Genomic DNA, 27,391 nt, shown 5'->3' on the forward strand with positions numbered 1-27,391 from the left:
GACGGGGTTGAGTCGTGTCACATCTACACTAAACGCACGCATGTGTGACTCAGGCTCAGCATCACTTACACATTTTTTAAAGCAGAAGAGAATCAAGGCTGAAGCTACATAAACACAAATAAAAGTTCCATTAAACCCCCACGACTGAAGTGTTTTATAGCTGTGATGCAGCATTTTTCTCCAGATTTAATATCACGAGGAAATGTGGAAAAACAACCAAAGCTCAATTGATTTTTCAATAAGGAAAAACATGCATCCTCTGCCTTCCACCCTCCCCTTCTCCCCCCCCACTCTACCCTTCTGCCTACACCTGAAAATAGCCCAGAGAAAGTGGTCTCCTCTCTGACAAGCAGGGGAGCAGTTTGCTCTCCTGTCAGGCTACAGTGAAAAGAAAGGTCGATGGTATGTCTCCTGCGAGAGTGTCAGAGAGGAGAAATGTGTGCATTGGCCTCTGCAGGTGCATCAAGAAAAAAAAGAATCCGAACGTAGAGATGGAGGCGATGGTCAGCTCACACCGTTAAAGGGACGCACACGAGGAGCACACAGACAAACGCTGCGGTCATTAATTTCATTTAATGGGTTGATTATAGTTTCCACTGGCCGTCCATAATTCATATTCATTTAAAAGGATCAGACAATAACTACTAATAGCAGAATATTTGATTTTGAATACTGATATTCAAACCCTCGTGTTCTAAGTACGTTTTTGTTGTGGTTCTATTAAGCACAAGATAAATTGAGGAATTAGTTACAGTGGAAATTGGCGGGTTGTGACATTCAGGTGTAATTGAACTTTTCTTTAATTAGGCAGAGTCAGAAATAGACATCGTTTAAAATGTTGCTTCCTGCTTTTAGTCAAATTTCGTTTGCACACTGACTCAAATCGCTGGAGTTAATCTATTCCATTAAAATCTATATGTTCACGACTGTGTGTGTGTGTGTGCTGCGTCTCGTATCGACGGTGCACTGGTAGACCTTCATTCAGACAAGTTCACAAGCCTCACACAAAATCCTTAATGTAGAAATGTTAGGTCACTTCTGCAGCGAGCGAGTCGATATACATTGAATCATTCCATCACTGTTTACACATCATCATGACAGGAGCGTGTCAAAATTATGAAAAACATGTTTACCTTGGGTTGGGTGTATATCTAAAAAATGATGTAGTTTTCTTTTTCTGTGTACGACCTGCGCCCCCTGAAACTGAAACTGAAATTCCACCCATGGCGTAAGACATCAGAATGATGAGAGAAAACCTGAAGTGAGAACCTGAGCGTGCACGCTGCCTGCAGATGCGCTCGGTTTTCTCTCTCACACGTCCCTCGGCGTGAGCGCAGCACTTCTGATTTAGTCCAGAGCAAATTTAGTTTGGCGATGACCTTGAGTGAAAAGGTTTGTACTATGCTCTAATAGCTTGTTCAACCAGCCAGCCCACAAACCATTCTCTCAAAATCAATGTTGTCTCTGCAACGTGGGGTTGAGGGGTGAGGGGTGAGGGTGGGAGGAGGCGGGAGTACATTACGTCCGGCGGCTCAGAATCGCAGCAGCTGAGAGGATGCATGTTGTCCACTCTCGAGACGTTGTGTCTATTCAGAAGCACTCACATTGAAATTACATGTCCCTGAAAACAGCAAATAACGTCCCTGAGGGCGTGAATTTATTTAAAGGAATAGCTGATGTCGTCTCATGTCTCAGTTTTCAAACACATGCAAATAATGTTTTCCAAGAGCTGTCGGGCAGCAACCAAAAAGCCCATCATCCACTCACAACATCAATTTCATTTTACGAAACTTATCAGAACTATTCGCTGCTGAGGAAGAAGAGGTGTGATGTTCCACGTGAGCTCCTACATGGAGGGCCACTCCCGGGGCGTCCGTTATCAAGGGAACCACTTGAGAGTGGCCCCAATCATTTATGCATTAATAAAGCGGACAAAGCAAAGTCTCCGGGAGTAGAATTTGGTAACTTAATCTCAAAGACGTACTCATGGAATGAGGTTGCCGGGAAATCTGATCTTCTCCTGGATCGCTGGCGGCCTGAGACCAAATTTAGGCGCGGTGCTTCGGTCGTAATTGGGAGCTTTATTGATTTCCGGGCCTGTTGTCACGCCTGAGGTGACCTTTTGTTTGAGAATAATTGCTCTATTAGAGGGTTTATTCAGGCACCTGCTGGGTATCTCAGATGCTATTATTGTCCAATAAGGATCCCCAGGCAGTAAAGCAGTGACCCTGTTCTGATGTGTGGTTTGGACGGAGAGAGTCTGGCTCTCTACACTGAGGGGCGAATATCAAGTGAGAACAAAAGGTGGACTTGGTACACGTGAGCTTTAATGCTGCTGGGAAGCTTGATGACGTTTGTTGTGAAGCCGTGCAAGAGCTCATACGTGTCAGAGATAAAAAAATACGACTCCACTGTTTAAAGAAACTATCGCAGAGATCCACGTGTTCTACGCCATGTTTCTGAGAGCTGCAGTGAAATGTCTGGTTTTTCAACAACTCGGAATATAAGAGAGTTTTATTTGTGCTTCCATGGTTTTTCTCCACCACAACTGACATAAGCGCAGCCTCATTAACATGCAGCACTGGTTCTCTGCGGGTTCATCCCCAGTGTGATCAGCACACAGTCAACGGAGAGTTAGAAAGATTTACCAGGGAAACTTTCTCAGGCTGTGGTTGAGCGTCGGAGTGTTTATTGGTTGCAGCTCGCTGCCACCTCCACCTCGAGAGAGTTACGTTTAACCGTGAGCCGACAGGAAGTCTGTCATTAAAATCGAGCTAAAGACACACTGGTACTAATCGTAACGATCATCTCTGCGCCTTAAAGCGCGAACACAGAAGGTGTACGCACACTTTTACAAAACACAGAGATGAAAGCGCTGGTGTTCGAATATTGTGTTCAAATCAAATGGAGGAACTGAGGAAGAGGAGGGTGAGTGTTCGTCAGTGTTTGTGTCGGGACAGCGTCATGCTCCATGTTCCCGCTGGCATGGAAATAGAACAATATCATTACGCTGCGGCGTAAACAGTTATGACTCATGGTCGCTGCCATCTCTCTCTCGCTCACTATCTTGGTCCAGAGGCATATTTATGCACTAGCTCTAACTATTCATCTCTGGTCCCACTTAGTACCTTTATTGTAACATATAAAAAAAATATATAAACATGTCGTGGCTCTGGAGGAAACATGAATTCGAAAAAACATGTTATTAAGCTCCATTGAAAATTGTTGGCACGGCCTGTTTGTGCATCCAGTCAGTTTGAGCACGAGGGGAAAGCTCCCGTTCAATGGTCTTAATGCACTAATGCTCTCTAATGCATTCTGCTGCCACAGAGCAGACATCGGCATAAATGCTCAGTGTGATGAAATTGATTTTCAACATGTTCTTTGTCCCCGGTCGGCATAAAAACAGCAGAGAAGCTCTGAGATGTTGTTCGCTAATTAAAGCCAAAATGTTTTCTCTCGCTGGAGTCCGTCCCACAACCCAAACACATGTTGCTATGCTACCTCCAGTACAGCAAACTGTGCTGTTTCAGTTCGCCAATGACAATAAAATACAGAATTTCCCTCGGGACAAACTAAATATCTATAGATCCCTATTTCAAATACATTGGACTGAAAATCCCACCGGGTTTTAACGGATTAGTCTGTAGAGTATAAACTTAATCAAACCTTTAACTGACTCAAACACAAACCTGAAATTGAGCTAATGTTAAACTTAAATTGTGATTTAGCACCAAACTGATGAAGCGTTTCTTTTCCCTTCGGACACTTTGGAGTCAGTTTCACCTGTATTGTACTAAGGACTAGACAAAGTTTTCCTCCACATAACAAAGTTAAAAAGTTATTGTAAAGTTTTTTTTTTCCTTTTTTTCCTCTTTTTCACATAAAAGTAATTAAAACCAAAAATAATCTTCTATAATGTGAAATGTATTTTACATAAAACAATACCATATTTAAGAAGTAATGAAAAAACTATTGCCCTATAGGACAATAACTCAAAAATCAAATGTCCTCTTCTCACTGTGACTCAAGTTTGACAATCACTGTTAATTCTTGACGTCTTATCACCTGAAGCGACACAAAGGTCAGTGACAAACGATAATCAAATGAAAAGTGTGACCTGAATAGCTTCCTAACATCCAAAGATTACACCCAGGAGTACAGTCTTTCCTTCTTTCAAATTATCTGAAAAGATAGCTAAAGAAATGGCTGCGTGGAGGATAACCTGTATTTCACTGATATAAGCAGAGCTCGAGCATATAATTTAGTGGCAATTGACAGCACCCTGAGGATCACTGGAACGAGATAATAAACTCCAGAGTGAAAACCCAGGGAGTGTGTGGACCTGATGGATTTGATCAAGCTGTGTAACTGCCACTTTGACTCCTTTTGTATATCTGCTTGGTTGCATAACGCAAATGAACGACACGTTTTGTCCGGGGCTGCATGTTTACTTTGGCTATTGCTACATATAGCCAACATTAGCATTAATAAGTGTTAACTTACCAATAAAGCAGGGACGTTGGACGTTAAACTGAATTCCTTCACTTGCTCTTATTTTGATATCACTTCTTTTCCCTTTGCCCATGAGTTTACAATTCAGTGTTCCCCTTCCAAAGACATATTTAATTAAAGACACACGTTTTAAGTGTCCTTAAATTGTTTTTATTCCCTTTTTATTTTATTTCATTTCATTCTCGTACTTTTCTTTGTCTGTCTATTGTACAGCACTTTGGTAGATCTTAACGTGCTCTAAAAATTAATTTGACCTGTCTAGTCCCTTTTTGATGGCATATAGCAGGATTATACGAGTGGCCCCGTCCTGCAGTAAGCTTTGTGTTCGGAGATGAATTCTACTTCGTAAAATGAACCCAAAGTCTGATTTGAAGTAAACAGAACTGTTAAAATCCAGATGGAGTTGGAATTATTGTACGATGGCCAGACAAGTTCTGAACAAGCTGTCCCCGGACTGTGAACGTGTCCAAACCAAAAACGGAGGTGTCCAATCTGAGGTTATTAGAGGATCTTTCTGTTTGTGTCCAGTTCGCCTGAATCCCTCGACCAACGGAAACTCGGCAGCAATCTTTCCCTCAACTCTACAAGTCTGAATTCTCTTTAACATCTTGTTGTCCACCACAGTCGTGGCAGAATCTGGTCTGTCACTCTGAAGTACTGCTTGTTCACAGTGCGTGTCATTGCTGCTTGTAAACTCAATGATGGCTGAAGCTCTTGGAAAGCAACCACCACCACCTGCTCCAAACATTTTGGAATAACACAGAGCACATTACCGAAGGCTATGAATCGCAGCATTTCCAGGGAATTGACCATATCATGAAAATACATTTTCTATCATTGTGAGGGTGACTCTTTGAAGAGATTAGCAATATTCAGGGAATGCCAATTCCCGCAAAGTGCCAGTGTGCTTACATTTTAATATCAGCAGAACAATATCGACATTAAAAGCCCTGATCAAGCTTCCTGCGGAGACTGATGTTTGAACAAAGTCTGACGCTCGTTTGCCAGAATGAAATTCACATTTGCTGAGCATTTGATTCAGTTTCAGTGGTTAGTTGACAATGAAAAAACATAAATGAAATGGTGACACGATTTATGACCAATGTTATTTCTCCCGTCTCACTCCGACAGTTTTAGTCTATGCGTGTGTGTGTGTGTGTCTCCATAGAAACCAGGCAGCCACTGGGCGTTTGGAGTATGCCCAGCAAATGTCATGATGAAAGTCAGTATTTCGGGGCACGGGCACTAAACACCGCTGAGGACACATGTAATGGTTGCCAATATTTTGAGCGTGGAAAATCAGCAGGGGGCTGACACTGTCGCCTCTGACCAATTTCTTTCCACCCAGACTTGATTTTTATAGCTGGAGGAAGCAAGAGTGGGAAGCACGCCAGCAGATAGGCAATCCAGGGCCGGGCTGACAACACGACCGTCAGACAGATGACAGGGGACGCGTGCTTTTCAAGTAGAGAAAGATGATATTGCAGTCGGCTGCCGGCTTTCACGGTCCCATCACCATAATGTGACGAGCTGTCATATTAAAATCCTCGAGCTGGTTAATTTGTAGCACCATCAGTATTCTGAGCCGAGACTCATTGCAGCCGTAACAATAACACTAAAGGTTTGAGGGGATAAACAGCGAGAGGCAGGAGGACTGGGCCTTCCTTCCTTTGCATTCCTCCAGGCTAGCGCCAGGCTGAGCAGCCAGACGCTAAGATTTGGGTTCAGCTTTTAACCTCCTGCAGGCTACTAAGTGTCTCTATGTGCGGTCTCATCAGGTAATTCAGGTCACGGCAGGAGGCGCGGTGGAATCTGTTGTTCATTTGCACCAATTTTTCGAGAGAAACTTGCAGCTCTATGCAAATGTGAAGGAGAGAGTCTGAAACCAGAGGTTAAATAAGACTAAGCTGATGACGCTCACTGCAGAGTGTGTGTATCAGTTTGTGCTGTCACACTCCCCCCCCCCCCGACATTGGCACAAACAACCCCTGGCAGCATGTCCAATGAAGCTGGAGCACCAGCTTCTCCTAATTCGTATCCGGGCCTACAGGCAATTACCTGCTTATCGTTCATGACTAGCACTCGCTCTTCTGAATGTTTGTCACCGATGCGGAGGTGGCGTTCGAGACGACAGCGGGACCCGAGGGGGCCGACGGTGAACCTGGCAACTCTCAACGTTTCAATTAGAGGCTCGGTGGAACATGGCGGCTCCTGATCGCCTTCCTGCTCCACAGCTCTGGGCCCCTAATTACAGCAGGCTGATAAGGACAGAAAACACAGCTCGAACGGACTGAGGCGAGGCGCAGATGAACACGCAAACGTAGACGAGAATACAAAGACATATTAGCTTACACACTGAAAGACACACAAGGACACGAGGAGATATATTGGGTAATATGCCCCTGACAGCATGAAGCACGATTAAGCCGACCAGAACCTGCACCAACGGAAACATTCGTAGTTTATCTACGAGAAACGTTTACGCTGGAATAAATTATTCTAAACATACTTGAGTTCTTTGACATGTTACGAAACAACACATTTCACCTTAATTCAATGGAGAGGAGAAAAGGTAGTGAAGTGTTAAATGAATCCAGTCTGTGATGACTTCCATAGATTAGAGACAATTAAAAAACAACGCAGGAAGAAAAACATACTTTTTAAACATCTGACAGATGAGATGTTGACCTTTTCCTAAATGAGGCGATTTTACACACGGTGCAGAAACTCCTGGGGTGTTTACAAACACACACACACACACACACACACTCCTGCAGACACACACACACCTGACGTCTACCGACTATTAGCGAGACGGAGGATTGTCATGACATTTTAGTTTGACCGTTGCTCCAAACGCTGAATATTTATTGCTGTATTAAAGGCCCCTTCGCTCCCCTGCGTAATAAACCATGTCAGCAAAGAACATTTAAATCATGACAACAATCATGATGAATCGCCGCCTGGCAATCATGCCTCTAAACTCCACTTCAGAACCCAACATCACGACTCAATTGTTCATAATTGCCCTTAAGATGAACTATGGCACAAACATTAGAGGCATCCAATTCTCCTCTGAATCCATCCTTCATTCCCTCTTATCAGTCAAGGGCACTCGGCAAACAGAAAGAATTGCCCCATTATCTATTTGCATTCCAAAAAGTGAATCGTCTCATCACTCTTGGCTTTTTCCGAACCGTTTTTTTTCAGGCCACGCTGCTCATTCCTTTCATTAAGAGGTAGCTCTGCTGGAGAGCTACAATAGAAAGAGATGGGGGGAAAAAAAAAACAAAATAGCCTCAGTGTCTGTAATAACAGTTCATGACCTACGATGTGATTGTGATGAGCCGCTGATTGATAACAGAGGGGATCTCTGTGTGCAAGCACAAGAATCACTATGACTTATTTATGAGATGCAATTACTAAGTTTCAAATTCAATCAGTGTTGCTGCAAGGAAATATACTCAAACAAATGATGTACCGATCATCAGAAGCATATATCAGTTTATAAACTGCCACATTATATTTTCAGCATTTTGCCTCGAATGATGTTCTCGCTGCAGTGACGCTGCAAGTGATCGAGTCCCTTCCTAAAACTTGGGCTGGAAGTCAAACCACGGGCGTTAGCCATCAAATTTTAAAAAGCTAAAGCTAGGGTAATCTATAGATGTTTTCATATATGCTTATCACACGACCTGGGAAAAAGTGAAACTGGAAATTGTAAAGTTACGATGTGTTCAAACTCCGAATCCAGAACCCTAAAGTGTTTTCATTCACGCACGTGCAACATGTCTGGATGATTACGTGACCAATTAGCATGAATAACGAGCACACGTAATAAAAAAACGCAGTATTTTCATGGAAGGTTACAAACAGAGACTGAATGTCTCAGACACAGAGAGTCCTTTACAAATAGATTCTACAAGAGCCGACAGAGTCATGGCCCCTGACGCTCGCCCATGACTCATTGGCCGGCAGGAGACTTTCCAATGATATCATCATATCACCATAGATACAGTTATTTGTTCATGCAGGAGCACAAACGCCAAAGCAGGTGCCGTGCAGATGACGCCTCTGCCCCGCTGTGTTTTGTGTGCAACTTGCTCCTGTAATGAACATCTGTTTAAGCACTTATCACTTGAGCTATTCATCAGAGGGCCGCTGAGGCAGCATCCCCTCCACAGAGAGGTGGATCCAACCAAACATGGCTAATTAAAACCACCCTTTGTTTTCTATGTGAGCAAAACAACAGAATGGAGAAAGATTTGCCAGCGGAAATGTTTTTTTCTTTAATAAAATCATCATCTTAAAGCAGCACGTTGTCTCACTAACTTTTTCCTGCCTCGTCGATATTCTGTTTTGACTTTCAACTGAGCAGCTTCACATTTTATGCTCGAATTTATCAGCTCACTGCAGACAGGCGCCGTTTCAAATAAACAACTTTTAATCAATATTTGACAAGTAGACATCCTGGGAAATGTTACTTAAAATTAATATGACATTAAAAACACTCACATTACCGAGTGGATATCATGACGAGTATATAGACGCTGAACAAATGTGCTATACTCAATGCGATAGCTTGGCAATTAGTCACTTCCTTCTTTGGCTCCTGGGTGTCTATTCTCCTCAGCAGCACCCACAGGCTGCTCCGCTCAGCTGTTTCTCAAGCTGCCTGCATGGTTTGATCTGACATTTTGGATTTAAATCAACCCTTAAAGTCTTCTCATGCAAATTGCAGCAAATGTAACTTTAAGAGAGGAGACCTTTGCTGTTCAGCTTCTGCACTCTGCGTGTAGTAGCTCACCAAGGCTTCCCAAGTTTGTTAAAGAAAGTGAAAAAGTAGTAAAAGGCCGGCGATGGATGGCGGAGGCGTCTCTGCTGAAGTTTTCCCCCCCGATTAAATGTCTGGTGCTGTGATCCTGCTTAAAAGCTGCACTGGACTCCAACTGGCTGAGAGAAGTAACAGTGTTCTGAGGTGAACTCTGAAAAACCTAATTTCTCATGTAATGTGATAACGACTAAACTGCTCACTGTGCACGGACGTCTAACAGGCAGCTGGATTATCAAGTTACCAAAAAAGCAAGTTTTTAAAAAACTGGGGCAGAGTCCCAACTTTTATTGCTGATGTTCAAGTTTTCATTTGTCACTTTTTATTGAAGAATCAAGCAGCAGAATTTAATTTGTTTAACTACTTTGATCCCCGTGATAATAACTCCTGCAGCACCGTCTTTGTAATTAACCAGACTTGACTCCTCTTCGACTACAAAAAGCCAAACTTCAGCTTCACATTAGTCAGAAGTGTCTCTCCCGTGTAAATGCATTACTGCCCCTAAACCCCAATTTAACCTTTCACACCACCATGCACCTCCACCCTGCTGCAGTAATGAGGGTCAGTGGTGTGATTCTCTCTGTGGACTGTGACTAGCTGATTACTGGAGAGGTGGCGCTATCTCCAGTGAGCTGCCCTCTATCTCCGTCCTCTGTCCCTGGACCATGAGACGTGCTTGCAGGCCATCAATCAGGAGTCCACAACAGGTCCTCGCGTAATCACAGTGGCTGTGTATGTTTGTGTGTGTGTAGGCAAACACCAGATGTAATATGTGTGCGTGCCCCTGTGCATGCTTGTATGTAACATTGCACATTTTACAACCTAATACGCTTGAAGCAATTTCTCACTTTGCTGGAGCGTCACGCTTCAGGAAAATCCACTGACAGCCACCGTTTGCTATTTACAGGGAGTTTCAGCGTCAACACGTCTCTAATCTTGTCAGTAATTAGCAGAAGGATTGGTTTTTACAGGTGTTAAGAACTATTGTTTCTATAAATTAACAAAATCAAGTGATTTAATACAGATTACAAATACCTCATGCAGCCAATACTGTAGGCTAATAAGCCAAAGCCATTCTAAAAGATTAGCGGCGTAACAAGGATTAGAGGAGATTTGTCGATTATTTGATTAGTTGATATAAAAAAACTAATTATTGATACGATTTAATCTGCTGCTTTTATTTGTTTGTATTTTTTGGTTAAATATTGTTATTCCTACAAAAATACTATCTATGTTCTTGTGACAGACATGTTTTTTCTTACTGCAATTATGTCTTTAAAGACAATTTATAATCAAATGCACCAAACAAAGTGAAGATTCTTACAAGAACACATGCACGGTGCAACCTGCGGACCTTTGCCTGCCTCTGAGGGTGTGACTGGCAGCCTGCAGCTAAAATCACGGCGGGGGTTAGATTGTCTGTTTGGCAGGACGACGCCATGAGTCCATTTCACCTTCTCTGTCATATATATAAATATATATCGACAGCACAGAAACGGAGCCTGGTGCTGACAGATGCTGGGAAGTTAAGGTCTGAGGTGAAATGTGAGAGGGCACTTGCAAAATAAAACTGTTAATCTCACAAGGTGTTAAATTCAGGGTCTGATAAAGAAATATTAGTTTTGTCATTTTATTCTATGCTGGGGGGGGCAGACATGGTTAAAGTTGTATTTATTCCTCTTCATCCACAAACTTTTAAACACTTTCAACAGCCTGCAGGAACCTTGTGTAAAGCATTATAGTTCCAGTTACTGTGGGAGGCGGTGTGTGATTTGTCAACCTCTGACATTAACAAAGCACAATAGAAGATGGGGTCTCTTTTCTTTTTTTTTCCTCTCGCCCACCCTCAGAACATGAAATATTGATGGTCCGACACAAACAGCCATTGTTTCCTCCGTTATTCAGGTGAGTGTGTGCGGGCACTTGTTCCTCTGTGGATGCTCCATCATCACCGGCTGACTGATGGAGCTGGCAAAAGAAAAACACGGCCGCAACACAACTCAACAGGGTTTTTACAGACCGGGGCTCCAGCGGATTTCAGCGGCGTGACGCGGTGGTTTCAATTGGGAATCGAACAGTTGACAATGGGCACCATTCGCACTTTCACAGGCCTGTTCACACGCACAGTCGGATTCCGGCTCAAGTTGAGCTCGACGGTCTGATTTGCGCGTCCTGCGGCTGCAAGGTGACGCGCACTGGAAATCACAAACTGCGCGTCGTCTGTGCGTAACGAGTCTGGATGGAGCTCAGAGCTTAAACATAACACGAATGAAGAAGATGATGATGATGATGATGAAAACCGACCACGAGGCTGCATCACCCTCTCACCATCACCACCGCCACAGTCGTGAGGAAGTGTCAGCCACCACTTCCAAATGACTCCCGGGTGCAAACGTCTATAATTAACTAACTGGACCTAATTATGTTTTTTTTTTTTTTTTCCAGCCATGCAAGCGATGAGAAAACTCAGTGTCGGCCAATCACAGCAGGGCAGCTGCAGGTTAATGTCGGCATGAATAGTGAGAGTGAAGCTCATCGATACCTGTTCTTGCTGCTGAGTCGTTTTCGACGGCGCATTGCCTTCCTTCGCCGTGGTCATGTTTCCCTGAAGCTGGGGAGAAACTGCTGTGTCCCCGGCGAGGAAGAGGAGGAAAACAGATGTGCAAACGCTGGAGGATGCACCGGTGCAGCGGCAGAGGAGCCGGTAACAGGAACACACACACACACACACACACAGAAAAACCAGAGGTGGACGGTGTATTCACGGCTGCTTTTGCAGCGACCAAGGTGAGAAATAAGAATCTCAGTGGAAGCGAAAGAGGAGGAGGAGACAGCAAAGAGAGAGGGAGGAGAGGAGAGGGGAGGGAGGGAGGGAGGGAGAGAGAGAGAGGGGGGGGGGAGAGAGAGAGAGAGAGACGCACATCTCTTCTTTACACGCTTGACGCGGGAATCTGCGTGAGCCATTCAATATTCCACAGGCGCTTACGCACAAACACACACACACACATGCTGGGTTTGCAAGTCAGCACGAAGGAGCCCGTGTGTTGCAGGATAACAATTAAAAATGCATTTTAAATGTTGAATTCATGAGAAATATAAGTTTATGTGCAACCAGAAGAACATTCAAACACTCCAGTATCAATTGTTCATATTAATTACAAAATAAAACCCCGTCTCTTCACTTCTCAGCTGCGGGCAAACTGAAATGAAAGCAGCATTTTCTTCTCCACATGCTCCTGCAGTATGTTCATGTGATGGTTTCTGCAGGACATAACTTTCCTGCTGTTACGATAAGAAAGAAAACTCCAAAGCTCTGCTGCAGCGATGCATTAGTGCTGAAACACTAAGTGGCCTGAAGCAAAAGGATTAAATATTGTCCTCAATACAGGAGCAGCAGTTGTAATAACACCGAGCGTCAATAATGACAATGTTGGAAATTAAGTTTAAGGCTTGAGTGGCTGTCGAGCTTCTAATAAACTTCAGTCACGCGAGGTTTGATCCAAATCTCAGGCCCAGTGTTTCAGAGGTAATCGGATCTGATATCAGACATTAGTTTAAATCTAATCTTTAAAGCTAATCTTTAAAAAAACAGAATTCAGATATGCGAGTACATCATGAATCATGCGTTAAACGTCTTATATCATTATGATAACTTAGCTTCAAAAAGATACGGATTATCTCCATCCCATGTAGGAGGTGGATTTCAGGAACAAAATGTAACTAAACTTAAAGATTGTTTAAATAATTCAACATCCAGTATCTATACATACATTTATTTACATTCATACAGTCTTTCAGTGCTGTACAGTAAAAATAAAAACGTGATCTCTGTTAAATAATCCCCTAAACATCTGTCAGTAGCAAAAATAAACGTTATGACAGAGGGGGACATTGCACGATGAAGTGATGAAGTGATGAAGTGCAGGACAAAATAGACGAGTATCTCAGTACAGTTCCTCTCCAGGTAGTTAAGGTTTGCGAAGCACCTATTCAGAGCTCCATTTAAGCGCTCAATTGCACATCTGTTTCGAAGTGAGCGGCGCTGTAGCGTATCTGCCGAGGTGTGTTCGCTACAAGAAAAAGGTCAAATCTGACTCTTAAAAACAAATCAGGTGAAATTGAAAGAAATGGTTGTATTGGTACCTCTGCCAAGGAGGTTGTGTTTTCATTGCTGTGTGAGTGTGAGGATGACTTAAAAAATACAAAACTGATTACAATGAAATTCTGCTGTTTTCTATGTCTTCACCTAAAAACACTTCCCAATGACTCCATGCCTAATCCAGCTGTTGTTCTTTACACATGTGATAAATAATCTCATTCAGAGCACCGGTGAATCTTATTTGTTAATCTCTCATCCAATCCAGTTTAAACTTGAGATATTTCCAAATCTGGATCATTCCGATCCGAATAAAACTATTTGAACAACTCGGGCCTTGGAGACTGAAATATAATTAGCATATCTGCAGCAGCAGTGGGAGAAACCTCAAACGTTATCTACATTTTATGATGAACCAAACATCTCTTCAAGGCCTTGTTCAATTAGGCTGCCCTCGTTATGCAATCTCTGTTAAACACAGGAAGGGAATGACTCGCCTGGATTTGCTCGGAGTCGTTCTTAATGTTAATTAATACCTCGGTCTCCAGGTTGACTCTTTATTTTGCAGGTTGGTAACTGAATGTGCTGCATTTGCTAATTAAAACCAGGTGGCAGCTGGGTGAAGTCAATTATCCGGAATCCCGATTGGACGTCTGCATTGTTGCTCCGTGTGACCGGCGGAGCACAACGAAAAGAGAAAACAGAAAACAGCCTCCAAGGGAAAAATCTGAAATCCTCGGACGAGATATTAATGAGTTGTCTTGTGTCAAAGTGCTGTTCTGCGATTTGCTCAGACTCAACCTGCTCTTTGACTCTTGATTTCTCTGCAGCAGTCCTCGGAGAAACGGCTTCCGTCCGTGTCGGTGCAGGAAGCTTCACCATCTCAACCTTTTCTACTTGAGCCAAAGTGAGAGCGTAATGGGACCAGTCCCTGCTCTTCCCACGCCTGCTGAGTCAACATGACTTAGAATCTACAGCTATGCTAGTGACACTGTAAGGCTGTATTTAGGCTCAGGGGTAATCCCGGCAATACAGCCAATCCAATAGCTGTCAAGACATTTCATTAAAAAAGAAAGATGTCATCCTTACAGTGCAGCTTGAGGAAGACAGAGCAAATCACCAAAATAAAAGACTTTGTCCTCTGGGGATTGTTAATGTCTGTTAAACACCACTTTGCAATCCACTGAATAGTTGTTGGGATTTTTCAGTCTGGTTCAAATAACCAGCAACTGTTGAGAGACCAATGTTCTTCAACTCATTGTGCTATAGTTGTTAAAACCCCAATGAAAAGGACATTGTATTGGATCGGCAAATACCAGGGCTGAACTTCTTTATAGTCCATTGGTGGATAATATTTTTTTTAAGAATTTGATTTCTCTGGTTCTTCAAATAAAAGTTTTTTTCCTTTAGGAAATCATTGCATTTTGATTCTCGGGCCCATAAAGTCACCAAACCCAATATCTGTTCTGCTTTTGAAATGTGGAAAGAATGATCGCCCACCCGGCGCTCGCAGCTCCAGCCGGTTGTGGCTCAAAACCACATTAACCGCCCTCCTCGACAAACTCAGGCTGTATTTACCATCAAGGAGATGATGTATGAAACTGAAACGACTTCTCAACAGCCAATCAATCAGCCCTGAACTCATGACAACCACTCTGGGCCAAAGCCCTATTGGCTGAAGACAGATGCCATGTGGTCGCACTGCGGCAGCCGAGAACACAATATAACCACCTTATTGTGGCCGTGCACAAACTTCATGTCTCCGATGTTGACAAATGGACGAGAGGCGATGGTGATGAATGCACCGGAGGGCGGCTCTGTTTAAATACACATTCCTGGAAAGTCGGGAATTAAGTGAGCGACAGTGCCAACCTGCCGAAACAAATGGAGCCACCCGCTCGCTTCTGCCTCATCATTTCACTGCCAAAGCCAAGCCGGGCCGCCGCCAACCTGATGGACTGGAAGTGCTTTTGCCCAATTAGAACTTCAACATAATCAATACGTGGCATGATGTGAAATTACTACACACAGACGCATTCGTTTGGTATTGATTATAGCTTTTGTAATTACAGGAAACATAATCATAGGCACTGGGTGATGACAATATTGCAAATGTTAAAGATGCATCTATAATTAACCCTGCGAGTTCTGGGTGGGGCAGTTATATCTGGTGCTTTTAGAAGCAGGCCTGAAAGCGACAGACAGCATTAGATAGAATGAAAAAGTGGAGAGTTAGAAAATGAGCCGATGCTCCTGTGATCGGTCACATTTAGAGGACGAGATGGAAAAGTAAAAGCTGCTGGTCTGAAAGCACCGGAAAAAAAAAACTGTTGCACAGATCGACTCTAACTTTCTGCTTCTTCCCTCAGTTTAATTTTAGAAGCACAAAACCAAAGCAAAGCCGGCGTGAGGCTTTTGGTTTACGTAAAGCAAACAGTTGTTTCCTTAAGTGCTCGGCGCCGTAACGCTTTTTTAATTGAGATGTTCGGAGAAGTAAAGCGTTAAATCCCTGTTAACACCACTGGGTACGAGAGGGATCGTGCACATTACACGGAAATCTGGTGTGGTTTTGACTAAGCCTCTTGTTGAAGAGCTGGGAAGTTTGAAACTGCACCGAGGCCGAGCAGGAACAATGCAGCTCGTTCTGAGAAGACGTCAGTGTGTTAAATATGATTATTGATACTGAATAAAGTGAGTTTTTGTGTTTTGCTTTCAGTGTCTGTAAAATACACTCCCTTTGGTTCATGCAAGCACAAATCCACATCCACGAGACGTGTCCCAACATGGCCATTCGTGAAGAAAATGGAATCTGGAGGAAATAAAAACATATTTTCTGAGTTCCAAGCCGCTCCACTCTCCTAGAACATATCCTGTCATTGAATATGGCCACAGCCATCTATCAGTGTTACATTAATTCCAAAATCAAACCTTACAATGCAGCGAGCCCCCAGTGCGTAGAACAGCCGGGGGAACAAGTGTAATGGGATGTTTCAAAGCCAAAAGTTGTTCAGCGCTGCAAAACCCTGTGACTTGTTTTGATTAAATACTCCGAGGTGTCCGTTTCCATGTGGGCTGCAGAGCTGTTTCCTGGAACGTAAATTCAGAATGGGACAAATCTCATATTGTATATGATGGAAGAAGCTTGCTCACAAAATAAGAGCGACACCGCCTCAAGGGAGAGGTCGAGGATAGATAAGTGATTACCCTGGTGCTGACACAGAGCCAGGACCAAAGGTCTGAGATTCACACTCTGAGACTCTGTTTCCCAGCAGGTGGTGCGTCATGCCACTGCTGCCTCAATTTCTCCGCTCTTATTTCCCCGGCACAGCAGCCAGATACGGGGAAAAAACGTAATTGTCTCTACACCACCTCCCTCCTGCTCCCTCTCCTCGCGAACACTCTTTGCGAGGCCCTTAAATAAATACGGGTCGGGAACATCATCCTGACAGAGAGCGGCTGCATCAGGATGCCGTCTCTTCTCCTGCCGGCTCCCAGCACTTTGTGCCAGGTGTGACTCATCAGCCTTCACACCACTCTGCCGTGAAATGTCAACAGAACCACATTCCACAACCATGCCCGCGTTTCCAGCCCCGAGATGATGAGCGCGTCTGCGGTGCTGAATGAGTTTTGCAGCTATGCTCATTAGCATACCGGTAGCGTGCAGCATGTCCTCCCTGCTGGAGGGTAACGCTGAGGCTCAAGGACGTGGAAACAGAAGCCGGTCGGGGCTTCCTGAAATGACAGCTCCACTTTTGAGGTTGTAAAAACCGTTCCGATGCATATGCGGTTCTTCTTGACATTCATGCCCCGCAGTGTAACACAAGCAACCACAGCAAACAGCCTCAAGTGTGAATCCTCTTTTTTTCATTATAGTAGAATACAATTTTACTGCATGTGCTCACATCACATTGCTGGTTTTTTCTCGCTGTGCCAATAAATGCTAATGACATGTTCTTAACAGGTGTCGCACGGACATGGTCTTGTTTTTGAAAAGGCTCTGTTGTCATGACAACAGCGCCTGCTTCATGCACTTGATGGGTTTTTTTTTGCAAAGTGTCACTTTAAGCCAGTGCTTTGTATTCTGCATTTCATAAAACGCTTCCTGTGAGTGTGGGGAGCTTTTATTTATTTATTTATTTATTTTTAAAAGGGACAGGTATCCAAACCCAGAGAGAAAAAAGATATCAAAGCAATCAAAGTGTCCACAACAGTGTGTCGCATGATCTCTGAGAAGAGGCTGATTCAGCAGCGTATCGCTCCTTCAAGGACCAACACTTCCTGGAGTAATAGCACCCTTCCAAATACCCCATACCCCAGCAAACACATTTACGGCAGTGCTAAAAAGCAGGCAGACTATGAGACATTTCAGCAACAGGCAAAGAGGACACGTCCACTTACAGTTCGGAAATAGATTTCAGCAGCACTTAACGGACAACTCGGATTCCACCGCCACGTCCCGGTCTCCTTTCACTGAGACCACGGAGCCCGGAGAGAAAAACCCGCTCGATGAAGCTTTTTACCGTAGAGACGTCGAGTGGAAACGATTGACAACAGGCATCAAACGTCATTAGGGTCATGTGATCATCATAAATTGATATGGGCAGAAGGAATTCCTACTCAAACTACTTTTTATGAATATGACACGTCATTGTTCTACTGCAGAGTTGAACAGTACTTTTCATACTTTGCATTTGCTGGACTTGACATATCACCAGGGTTTCATTGAACAACATGTATATGTACAGCAGAGGCTACATTCTGAATATAAATACATAATCTTTTTAAATAATCGTCACACAATAAGATCCAACTCTGTTGATGCTTGTACATTTTACAGTGATTGTAAATAATTGATATGTGTTTTTTATGTTTTGGAAATAATGAAGCGTCAATCAAAGACGTTTTAAACAAGATCCAATGAGCAGCAGCAGCAGCAGCATGTTACACAATGCTTTTTATTTAGTATCCTCCTCCTTCAAAGAGCTAAAACATAATATTCTCTTCACACAACTCAATCTCTTAAAATCTTATCGTCGTTTGAATTGAATAAATCTACTTCGTGCCAAGCTAGGTTTTCATATGCACTGCCTATGACCATGTTTATGTAGCGGAGACCTAACACGTCTGTAATTAAATGTCAAGAGGGAACGTCTTGTTCCAGGTGACGCAAGTAATTGAGAAGCGGCGAGAAAGCAAAGCTAAGAACAAAGCAAAGAAAGAACACGGGTCTCCTGACTGAACATGCTGTTCAGAATCTGATATCAACGGAATCATAATGTGACTGGCAAAATAAAATCAAACTTCCTCTCGGTTACATTCATGTGAAATGTGTTTCTTTTGATTTCGAACATGAAATTTTTAAAACTTTTGAGGAAACTCCTGCTTCTGCAAAACCAACCTCCAGGACCTGAGATGCTCTTCATCAGGAAACACACTAACTCAAGGGGTCACGAGATGATGAGGTGGAAAAAGGAGCAGAATAAAAGACACATCACTGCTGCACCAAATCATACTTTTTTCTTTTATTTATTCCCTGCCACACTTTCCTCTAATTGCTTTCCCTCCTTTTGAAAAACTGGATAATTGCTTCTCTAAAAAATTTCAAATAAAAGAAAAGCTAAAAACTAAATGTATCCAAGCATAGAAAAGGGGCCGCAAGTGGACGGCTTCCTTTTAAGGCGTCACAAACAGGAACACGTTGGGAACAACCGGTCCAAGCTCCAAAACACAAACACCCCTCGTCTGAACGCTCCGGACAGTTTTCCTCTCGTGGTGACGCGGACAATCTCCTGCTGCATTCTTCAGATGTGAACAGGTAAATCCTCCATCATCTGTTTGTTTGCGTCCGAGAGCAGCCGACGTCAAAGAAAGAACCACCAGAATGGAACGTGATCGTCCAAGTCCAGAGTCAAACCAGTAGATTCTGCATAATAAACACACACGGGTGAAAAAAAAAAACCCCTCTTTGGCAGAGGTAGCAAAAATAAACTTGAAATCTAATGTAAAAAAATATATAGTTTAGATAAAGCACAGAGACAATTCACAAGCTGCCTCTTAATTATATGCAAGTGGTCCAGCGTTCTGGCACCGTGCTCCATTAAAAGCTTATTCAATAAACAGTGAGAACAAACTGTGCGGTTCAGCAGTTTTACTCCTCTGCCCGACTGAGCAGTAGAGCTGCGACTATAAGTGAGCATCTTCTTTATTTCAGAGAGGCACTGAGATGCTGTTTGTCCCAACGTGACTCACGGTCTTAATGGGAGTGAGTGACCCATGTTGAACCGCAATCACGCCGTGCCCCCTTGTGGCCTCACAGTACGGAATATAGAAGACAATCACATGTAAAAGCAGGGACATGAGACTTGTCCTCTACGAGACGTCATCTGTATTTTCCACAGCTACTCTGGAGGTGCTGCTCTCTCAGTCTCTAGACCGTAATAAATCACAAGTCGGGAGAACATTTGTCACAGTGGGCCACATGTTCTTTGATGGCGCCGGGCCTCTCTCTCTCTCTCTCTGCCTCCCTCCCTCCCTCCCTCCCTCCTTTGCTTGCTCGGCCTCAGTCTCCCGCCCGCCCTTCGTTCCTTCAACCTCCATGGTCGTCTCATTCCTCACAGAAATAAGGTTTTGTTGTGACTCTGTCGCCGATAGAGCCCCTGCGCTGCGTTAGCCGTGCCCTTGGGTTTCTAATGGTGCCGAGCAGTGCATGGTGGGCGCTGAGATATAGAAGTGGAGCTCGGCGGGGCGCTCTCCACAGCCTATAACCCAGAATACAGCAGCATACCGGGCTATGATGCAAGGTGTCTGGGAGGTAGGACACTGGTGCCACAGGGGAAATTCGAATACAGAGACTTTACGGACATACACCGTGATAAAATGTACGCATAACGTGCGTGCCAGGGCTGCAGAGAAGCAAATAAAAAAAGTGTAACACAACAAGTCCTGGAGATGAGGGAGGGGGGGTTGGTGATGCCCGACGAGGGAGATGCTGTAATAGGATCTTCTTTCACAGGCGCTGGAACCCATATCCTTCTTGACACATCCCTCCGAGAAGCACAACCAACAAAAGCCGCCCTCACCGTGATCTACCGCGAGTGTCTTGTTGTTTAGCTTCAAAATAACGCTGCAGAGCAACGAGGAAGAGGAGAGGAGGTTTGAAGGTATAGGTGTTAAACTGGTTCCTGCCTGCGCCGCAGAACACACACACACGTTTATATATATACTTAAATTTAAAAGTCAATGACTGCGCCCTGAGCTTTGATGATGGGACAAGTCAGCAAAGATCACAAGCTGATTCAAGAGGTAATTATATAAGTCCTCCTGATACGTGGCTTATACACGTGCAGCGTTCTTCTATACCGGGACGAGGTGAGGAGGATTTGAAATATTAAAGGCGAGATTGCGCGCGGGGGGATTCCTCCTCGAAGCAGGCAATAATATAACTCATTAAAACTTCTCGTCTCCTAAGACAGAAGATAAGCAACTGAGCGAAGAGGGCGGCTCCTGACAAAGACAAACCAAATAACCTCGACGGCGGAGATTCGTTATCGAAAATCACCCCTTTTATCGAGCTTTTCTGATTCAATGTCAGAGGCCCCTGCGTAACAGTAATGACGTGGATTTTAATAACAAGGACTTTGCCTGAATGGAGTTGATTATAAAGTGCAGTCTTACAAAGAGTTTGTGAGCACAGGCTCATTCAGGACGACAGTTTCAATGCAGCAGCCTGTAACCTAGATGCTGAGCGCTGACAACTGAAGAGTCCTCCGATATAAAGCAGGGCAGCCATGAACTGAAGAAAAGACCAGAGCACAAAGAGAGAATAATTACTGAGGATCATAAGAAAAAAGAAGATCTTTATGTTAATTTACTGGAGGTTTGGTTTAATCCAATCTCAACATTTGAGGAGCTGTCTCTCTTTCCTTCAGTCACCTCTGTGCACTGGACTAAAGCAGAGGTGCATTAGAGTAAATGAAATAAAAACAAAGAAGCAGATTTGTTGAAAGTTGAAAAACCAAATTAGCGTTTTGGATCAAAGTAACTTCATGTTGAACGTGAAGGTTATGGTCCGAAGCATTTTTACAGCTTGTGCGCTCAGCTCATGATATGAAAAACGACGTCCTGAGGAAATTGATGTGGCATTTATGTGACAGTAATTTATGTGACATTTTTCATTCTGAACCGAAATGAATGACAGGAAATTGCCTGAATGAAGGCATGAAAAAGAGCTCTGATATCCTCCGTATATTTGTCATAAAACTCATATCAGAACATAACATTTAATGGAGGCTTTACAGCCAAACTCATGACCGAACACCCATTCACTGGGTGGTAGAGGCTGCTGGATAAGATCTGTGGGAAGGCACGTTTTCTCTGATGCTTAATTGCTCTATAGCAAAGTAATTGAACGTAATGACCTGCTTTGTTTGCAGCAGGAGAAAACACAGTTGAGGCGGTGAAGGAGAGAGTAACTGTGACTGCCAGCAGCCTCCGTCTCCCCGGCAGCTCTCGTCCTCCTATTAAGCAACAGGCCAGCCGCTTGATTGCCTGGGGTGGATGACTTGACCTTCCACTGTTCCCCCAGCAAGGGACACAAGCTGCAGAAGGATTTGCGATTGGCCGGTGGGGGGAAACCTAGCAAACTAATTTACTTGAAACGGATTCGTGAGCAAATGCATTCTGCAACAAATATCAGGCCCGGCAGGCAGGGCGCCACGGAGCGCAGGGTGAGTCTGTTAAGGACTGGAGCAAAGTCTGACATCGGGAGGGAGAGGGAATCTGATAACGAGAGGGGGGGGGGGGGAGTGGACTGTGGCCTAGTATCAGGGTCCTTTACAGAAGGCCAATCATCCAATATCTATAATTATAACGCCTGATTTATTGTATTTATTGCTGTAACGTTTGGTTCTGTCCAAACTGGACGTGTCCTTTTCAGAAGGAGCGACATCCTGCGCCCGTTTGAAATACGCTTAATATTTAACCAGAGCTGATATGAAGCTTCAGCAGCTGCAATTAGTCACATCAAATGGCTTCTTCTTCTGACGTTACACTCATTTCAGTACATAATTTATTATCAGCCATGACGGGGCGGCTGGCTCTGTTTTCACCTTGTGAGTGTGAGTGTGTGTGTGTGTGTGTGTGTGTGTGTGTGTGTGTGTGTGTGTGTGTGTGTGTACTGAAGGCCATGCAAGCTCAAAGATGGGCGTACTCATGCAAGAAAGCATTAATAACTGCTGCGTGCTCAGGGGTCGGAAAAAATCAATGTTGCGATTGGGCGTCACCGGCTGGCGTGATGACATCACACGGTGGTTTCTGTAGTGTTCACGTTCAAACTCCTCGTTTAAAAGAATATATATATATATATATATATTGGGTAAAAGTATTGAAAACAACAGCAAGAATGGAAGTGCATTTTTTTTTTAACCTGGTTATCTTGTGTGGTTACACTGATGCATCCTCACTGGCTTTTTACATCACTTTAAAGATTATTATCATTAAAGACCCATAAATGTATTGATTCAAAACAAAGGTAATAGGGATTATAATGTAAAAGGAATTATTTTTCTTTATCTTTTATCTTTTCTCCCCACAGTCTTTGTGATACCTACTTTACATATTTACATCTATGGAAAGACTGAATGTGTGCTATGTTGTGAATTCGTATTCATTAAAACCTGTGTTGCTGTGTGGAGCTAATCAAAGAAACACTAAATGATCAAAGTGAAACCAAATGAAAATGCTCCATTTGATTTGAACAATTAAAAACCCCTGAGACCTCATATTAGCCGAAGCTAAACTGCAGTAACGAGGATGGAGTGGTATCTCCATCGCTCATGGGGGAATAAGTATTTCAGTGCACGTTTCAAAGAGTGTAAAACTGCAGTTACCACTTGTCTCACAGATAAAATCCATGACGGATAACGTGGACACTTTCCTGCTGATCTTTTTCTTCTGCAAATACAAATAAAATATGGCAAATATTTCCCTCTGAGCGTTTTGACTGCGGAGACCGAGAATTACTCGAAGCATTTTTTCCTGCCACATCGCTCCGTGTGTGTCTGGGATGTTGACAGAGTGACACAGTGCGGTTCACACATCACAGTCTGGCAGGTCTGAGCTTTCGGTGTGGGGGGGGGGGGGGGGGCGGTATGACGGCCATAAATCAGAAACTAGTATTTGAAACTGAAATGACACCTTCAGCTGCATTTGGACGTCTCTCCGCACCGTCGTCGGATGACAGTCTGGAAATAACAACGCGCAGCATGTGTCAGTGAGCAAGGTGTGCTTCTGGGTGGGGTGGGTCGGGAGGAAGGGGGAGCGGAGGGGTGAGCGCAGACTGTCAAATCAAAAGGGAAATCAAAACAGCTCATGGTCGGCTGATCAAAGTGTCAATGAGGACCTCTGGGACCCAGCTGCTTCCTGCTGAGCAGAAATACAAGCTGCCGGAGTGAAGACGCGTGGGGCATCGGGGGAGGACAGGCGAGCCTTCAGTGAACGCTTCCCATCCACAGAACACAATAATGACTGGGGTGTGTGTGCAAAAGATTAAGCTATTCTTGTGTTTCATTTATCACATGAGGGGCTCAGATTTGACGCCGCTGTGATTCCGCTGCGTTTCCATCAACTCACGCGCCAACGTGCTATTGCTTCTTCGCTCCTCGGCAAAGAATGATTGAAATATAAACTTCTGTGAGTATCTGCTTTTATAGCATCAATCCCTGCCACGGAATTAACGTTGAAATAAATCCTGATTTAATGTCTATAAGCAGAGTTACTGCAGCTAGGAGGAGCGCCGGGTGTGACGTAGAGAAATATGCATGGATGGTTCACAAAGGGTCCAACCGGCCACAAACCCCTGAGTCACAGCCTCTGTACAAAGTTAATATATCAACACAAAAAAACTAACACAAGAAAAGAAACAGCTAAAAAATACAGTCAAAATAAGAGACGAAAAATCCTTTTGGACATGCACCAGCTACAGACACACAACTGTCCCTGTGCCTGGCTGCAAAGACTGCTTCCTCTTTTAGCTCGTCACAACGACAACTTATCACTGATGTAATTATGAAAATACCATCAGGCAGCTGTGATGCCGTAATCATCAGGAAGAAATCTCTTTTGAACTGAGGCCAGTTGCACATTTGAGAAGGAATAATAATCTGCCAAATATTGCAGCGGGTTGATTCACTGACACAGAGGAAGTCCATCTCCCTCTCCCCCGAGAGGAGGAGGGGGGAGGGAGCAATAATTAGTGGCTGCTGGCGCCAAAGAGAAGAGGGGGGGGGGGGCATGATGGCGTTGTTGGGAGGCCGATCGTACGCGTCACACCCTCGACGCCCCGGCTGCAGCTGTGCCTGAGGATCAGAGTGGAAATACATTCCCGAGGTAAACAGAGGCAGTGGATTAACTCTTAGATGAAAACTGATGCTCCGCTCTCGTCGGGATGCAAGGGGACATCAGGTCCGTCCAATTCGTCTCATCTCTTCAATCTTGAACAATGAACAGCCACATCCTGTTATCACCAGGGGGAGCGTTACGGATTGGCAGCACCCCCGCCCCCCCCCCCTCTCTCTGCCCATCTGAGGTCATCGTCTTATCACCTCTCCGCAGTTTCTTCAACAGGCCTTTACAGCCGTCGGCTAATTCCGCCGTTATCTGCTGCCGCACAGTCAGCAGCCGGGACCTCGCGCCTGAACCTCACGCGCCCCCACACCGGTGGTCGTACGGCTACAGCAAGTTTGGCAACGCGTGAGGCCGATAAGAGGCTTTTATTAAATATAAATGGACAGTGGACGATGGAGGTCAGGAGTTTGGTAAAGGAGTCGAGAAAACTAATTTTTTAACTCCTGGAATGTTTGTGTGCTTTTTAAAAATGTTTTTTCTATTAAAAAACAGCCCGTCCGAGTTTTTTTTACCTGTATTGAAAAGGTCGTAGAGCTACAGCCGAGTACGACTCAATATAAAAACTTCCACGAGGAGGTTGTTTTCATCTGTTTGTTTGTTTGTTTGTTTGTTTGTTTGTTAGCAACATTGCGCAAAAGCTACTGGACCGGTCATCACGAAACGTAGAAAGTATGGGTCAGGAAAGAGTTTTTTTTATTCACTTTTAAGTTTTCATGTATTTCTCTGGAGGCTGAAATCCACAATTTGATGTAGATTCAAATAAGAAAAATCTTCATCTAGTGGATTTAAATTTGTTTCATAAGAGAGATCTGCCATTCTGGTTTATTTAAAGCTTTAAATGGCTTTAAATAAACCTCCTCAGAACACCTGGGGTACATATAAATACTGAGACACCTGTTTTTTTAGGTTTGTATGTTCCAAAATACTTTTTCCCTCCGCAGCATATGCTACATGCTAGCAGCCACTTCTGCTCATTAGCTCTAACGACCCATCTGACGAAGCTTCTCCTGATGAAATGACAGTTGTCTGGAACATATGGAGAAGTGAGAGGTGGTTTTAGCGCGTCGGAAACATATCTTTAGATTTTTTTTTATGATTTTGTAATGTGTTTCGCATTGACTGCAGCTGTGCGGAATCACATTCTGCTGCCGTAGGAAGCTACAAACTTTACCGAGCCATCTTCAAGGCCTGGGAGGGATGATAGAGAAGCTATATTTGGAGGATTATTTTATTAAGTGAAGCCAATTCAGATATTTATATTTTTAAAAAGCAATTATTGAGCACTTATATCGCTTAAAGGCTCGTCTGTGGCAGCGTCTGCTACTTGGTTCTGGCTCGATCTTTATAACAACCAATTAAAGTTTGTGTTAACAATATATACACAATATAAACAGCCTGTTTCTATAGCACCACATGATCAGTGTGATATATCTACCTACAATGAAACCATCCTTGAGAAAACTTTATTTAACATGTACCTCCAAAGACATTCTGTGTTTTGTAACCAAACCACTCTATGTCCCATCCACTAACATGGAGAAGGACGGTGTTTATCACCTATAATGCAGCAAACTCTTTTGTGGGGCAGAACCTGGATTTGCAATTTGATTAGCTAGTGCCAAGTTTTGTTCAATGGAACTCACCCCACTGACTCACAAATTCCAGTCACAGCCCGACGCAGCTCTCCGGGCGAACCCAGGAGATTCCAAACAATCCCCCACAGAGCTTCGATCTGCACCAAACGCCCACTTCCCCCCAGAGGACGCTGACATTTGACGAGTGCTTTGACGTGAACGCGGACCTGCAGAGCCAAAACCGCCGCAATCTACATCAAACGCGTCTGTGGTTCTGTACGGATCTGAACAGGCTGCCGGTGTTGTTTACCAAGCTCAGCCTCTCATAATACTGTTCCCATGGAGCCGCAGCGTAGACATCCGTGAGCTCGTTGTGTGTGTGAGTCGTTCCCTCTCCCGCAATATCTCCTCTAACTTTCCACAGCTTGTCTAATTTTCATAGAGCGGAGGCGCAGGAGCAGACAAATGTGCCGTTACGTTGCAGAAAGAAGGAGGCCTCGTCATCCAAACCATTACAACATGAATATTTGATCACAACATAAAAGGTCTCTGTTGTAAGTGAGCCTGGCCATGCATACAAACAGGGGGTTTAAGTCTTAGTGTGGCAGTAACCACAGTGGGTTAAACAATTTGAGATTACAATAAAACCAATGTGTTCTTTGGTGCTCATTAAACATTGACAATGCTGTGGTCTTATAATCTATTCTGCACTGATTACTGCGGCGCAGATCCCTGAAATCTGTGCTCGTCTAATGAGAGCGCGGCAGCAGAGTTGGGAGGCGTTCATCACTTTCCGACGTCCTGCGCTGCTCCGTGGGTGTTTTGTGCAATCGTAATAAAAAACACTCGCAAGAACATCTCGCATCGGAGAAGCACGCACTCAGCGAGGAAAATTAGATTTCTCGAAATGATCCATGCAAGAATCAACAAGCAGTGATCAAAGGTGGTTATTGGTAGACAGACGGAGAATGA

At 44.0% G+C, this 27,391-nt stretch overlaps 1 protein-coding gene across 6 annotated transcripts in view; it reads right to left on the bottom strand.

Annotated features, from left to right (window-relative positions):
- The window catches only part of dpp6a (dipeptidyl-peptidase 6a), a 158,629-nt gene that overhangs the window by 59,171 nt on the left and 72,067 nt on the right, over window positions 1-27,391 (bottom strand). Inside the window, exon 1 of one of the 6 annotated variants that reach the window (XM_020103216.2) lies at window positions 11,889-12,146. The exons of the other annotated variants lie outside the window; for them this stretch is intronic. Within the exon in view, the coding sequence (XP_019958775.1) occupies window positions 11,889-11,945 (57 nt within the window). The 5' untranslated portion in view covers window positions 11,946-12,146. Of the gene's footprint in view, window positions 1-11,888; window positions 12,147-27,391 lie in introns of those variants that run through there. 6 annotated transcript variants of the gene reach the window in all.

This window comes from Paralichthys olivaceus, chromosome 17, assembly GCF_024713975.1.
Source record: "Paralichthys olivaceus isolate ysfri-2021 chromosome 17, ASM2471397v2, whole genome shotgun sequence".
NCBI classification, from domain to species: Eukaryota; Metazoa; Chordata; class Actinopteri; order Pleuronectiformes; family Paralichthyidae; genus Paralichthys; species Paralichthys olivaceus.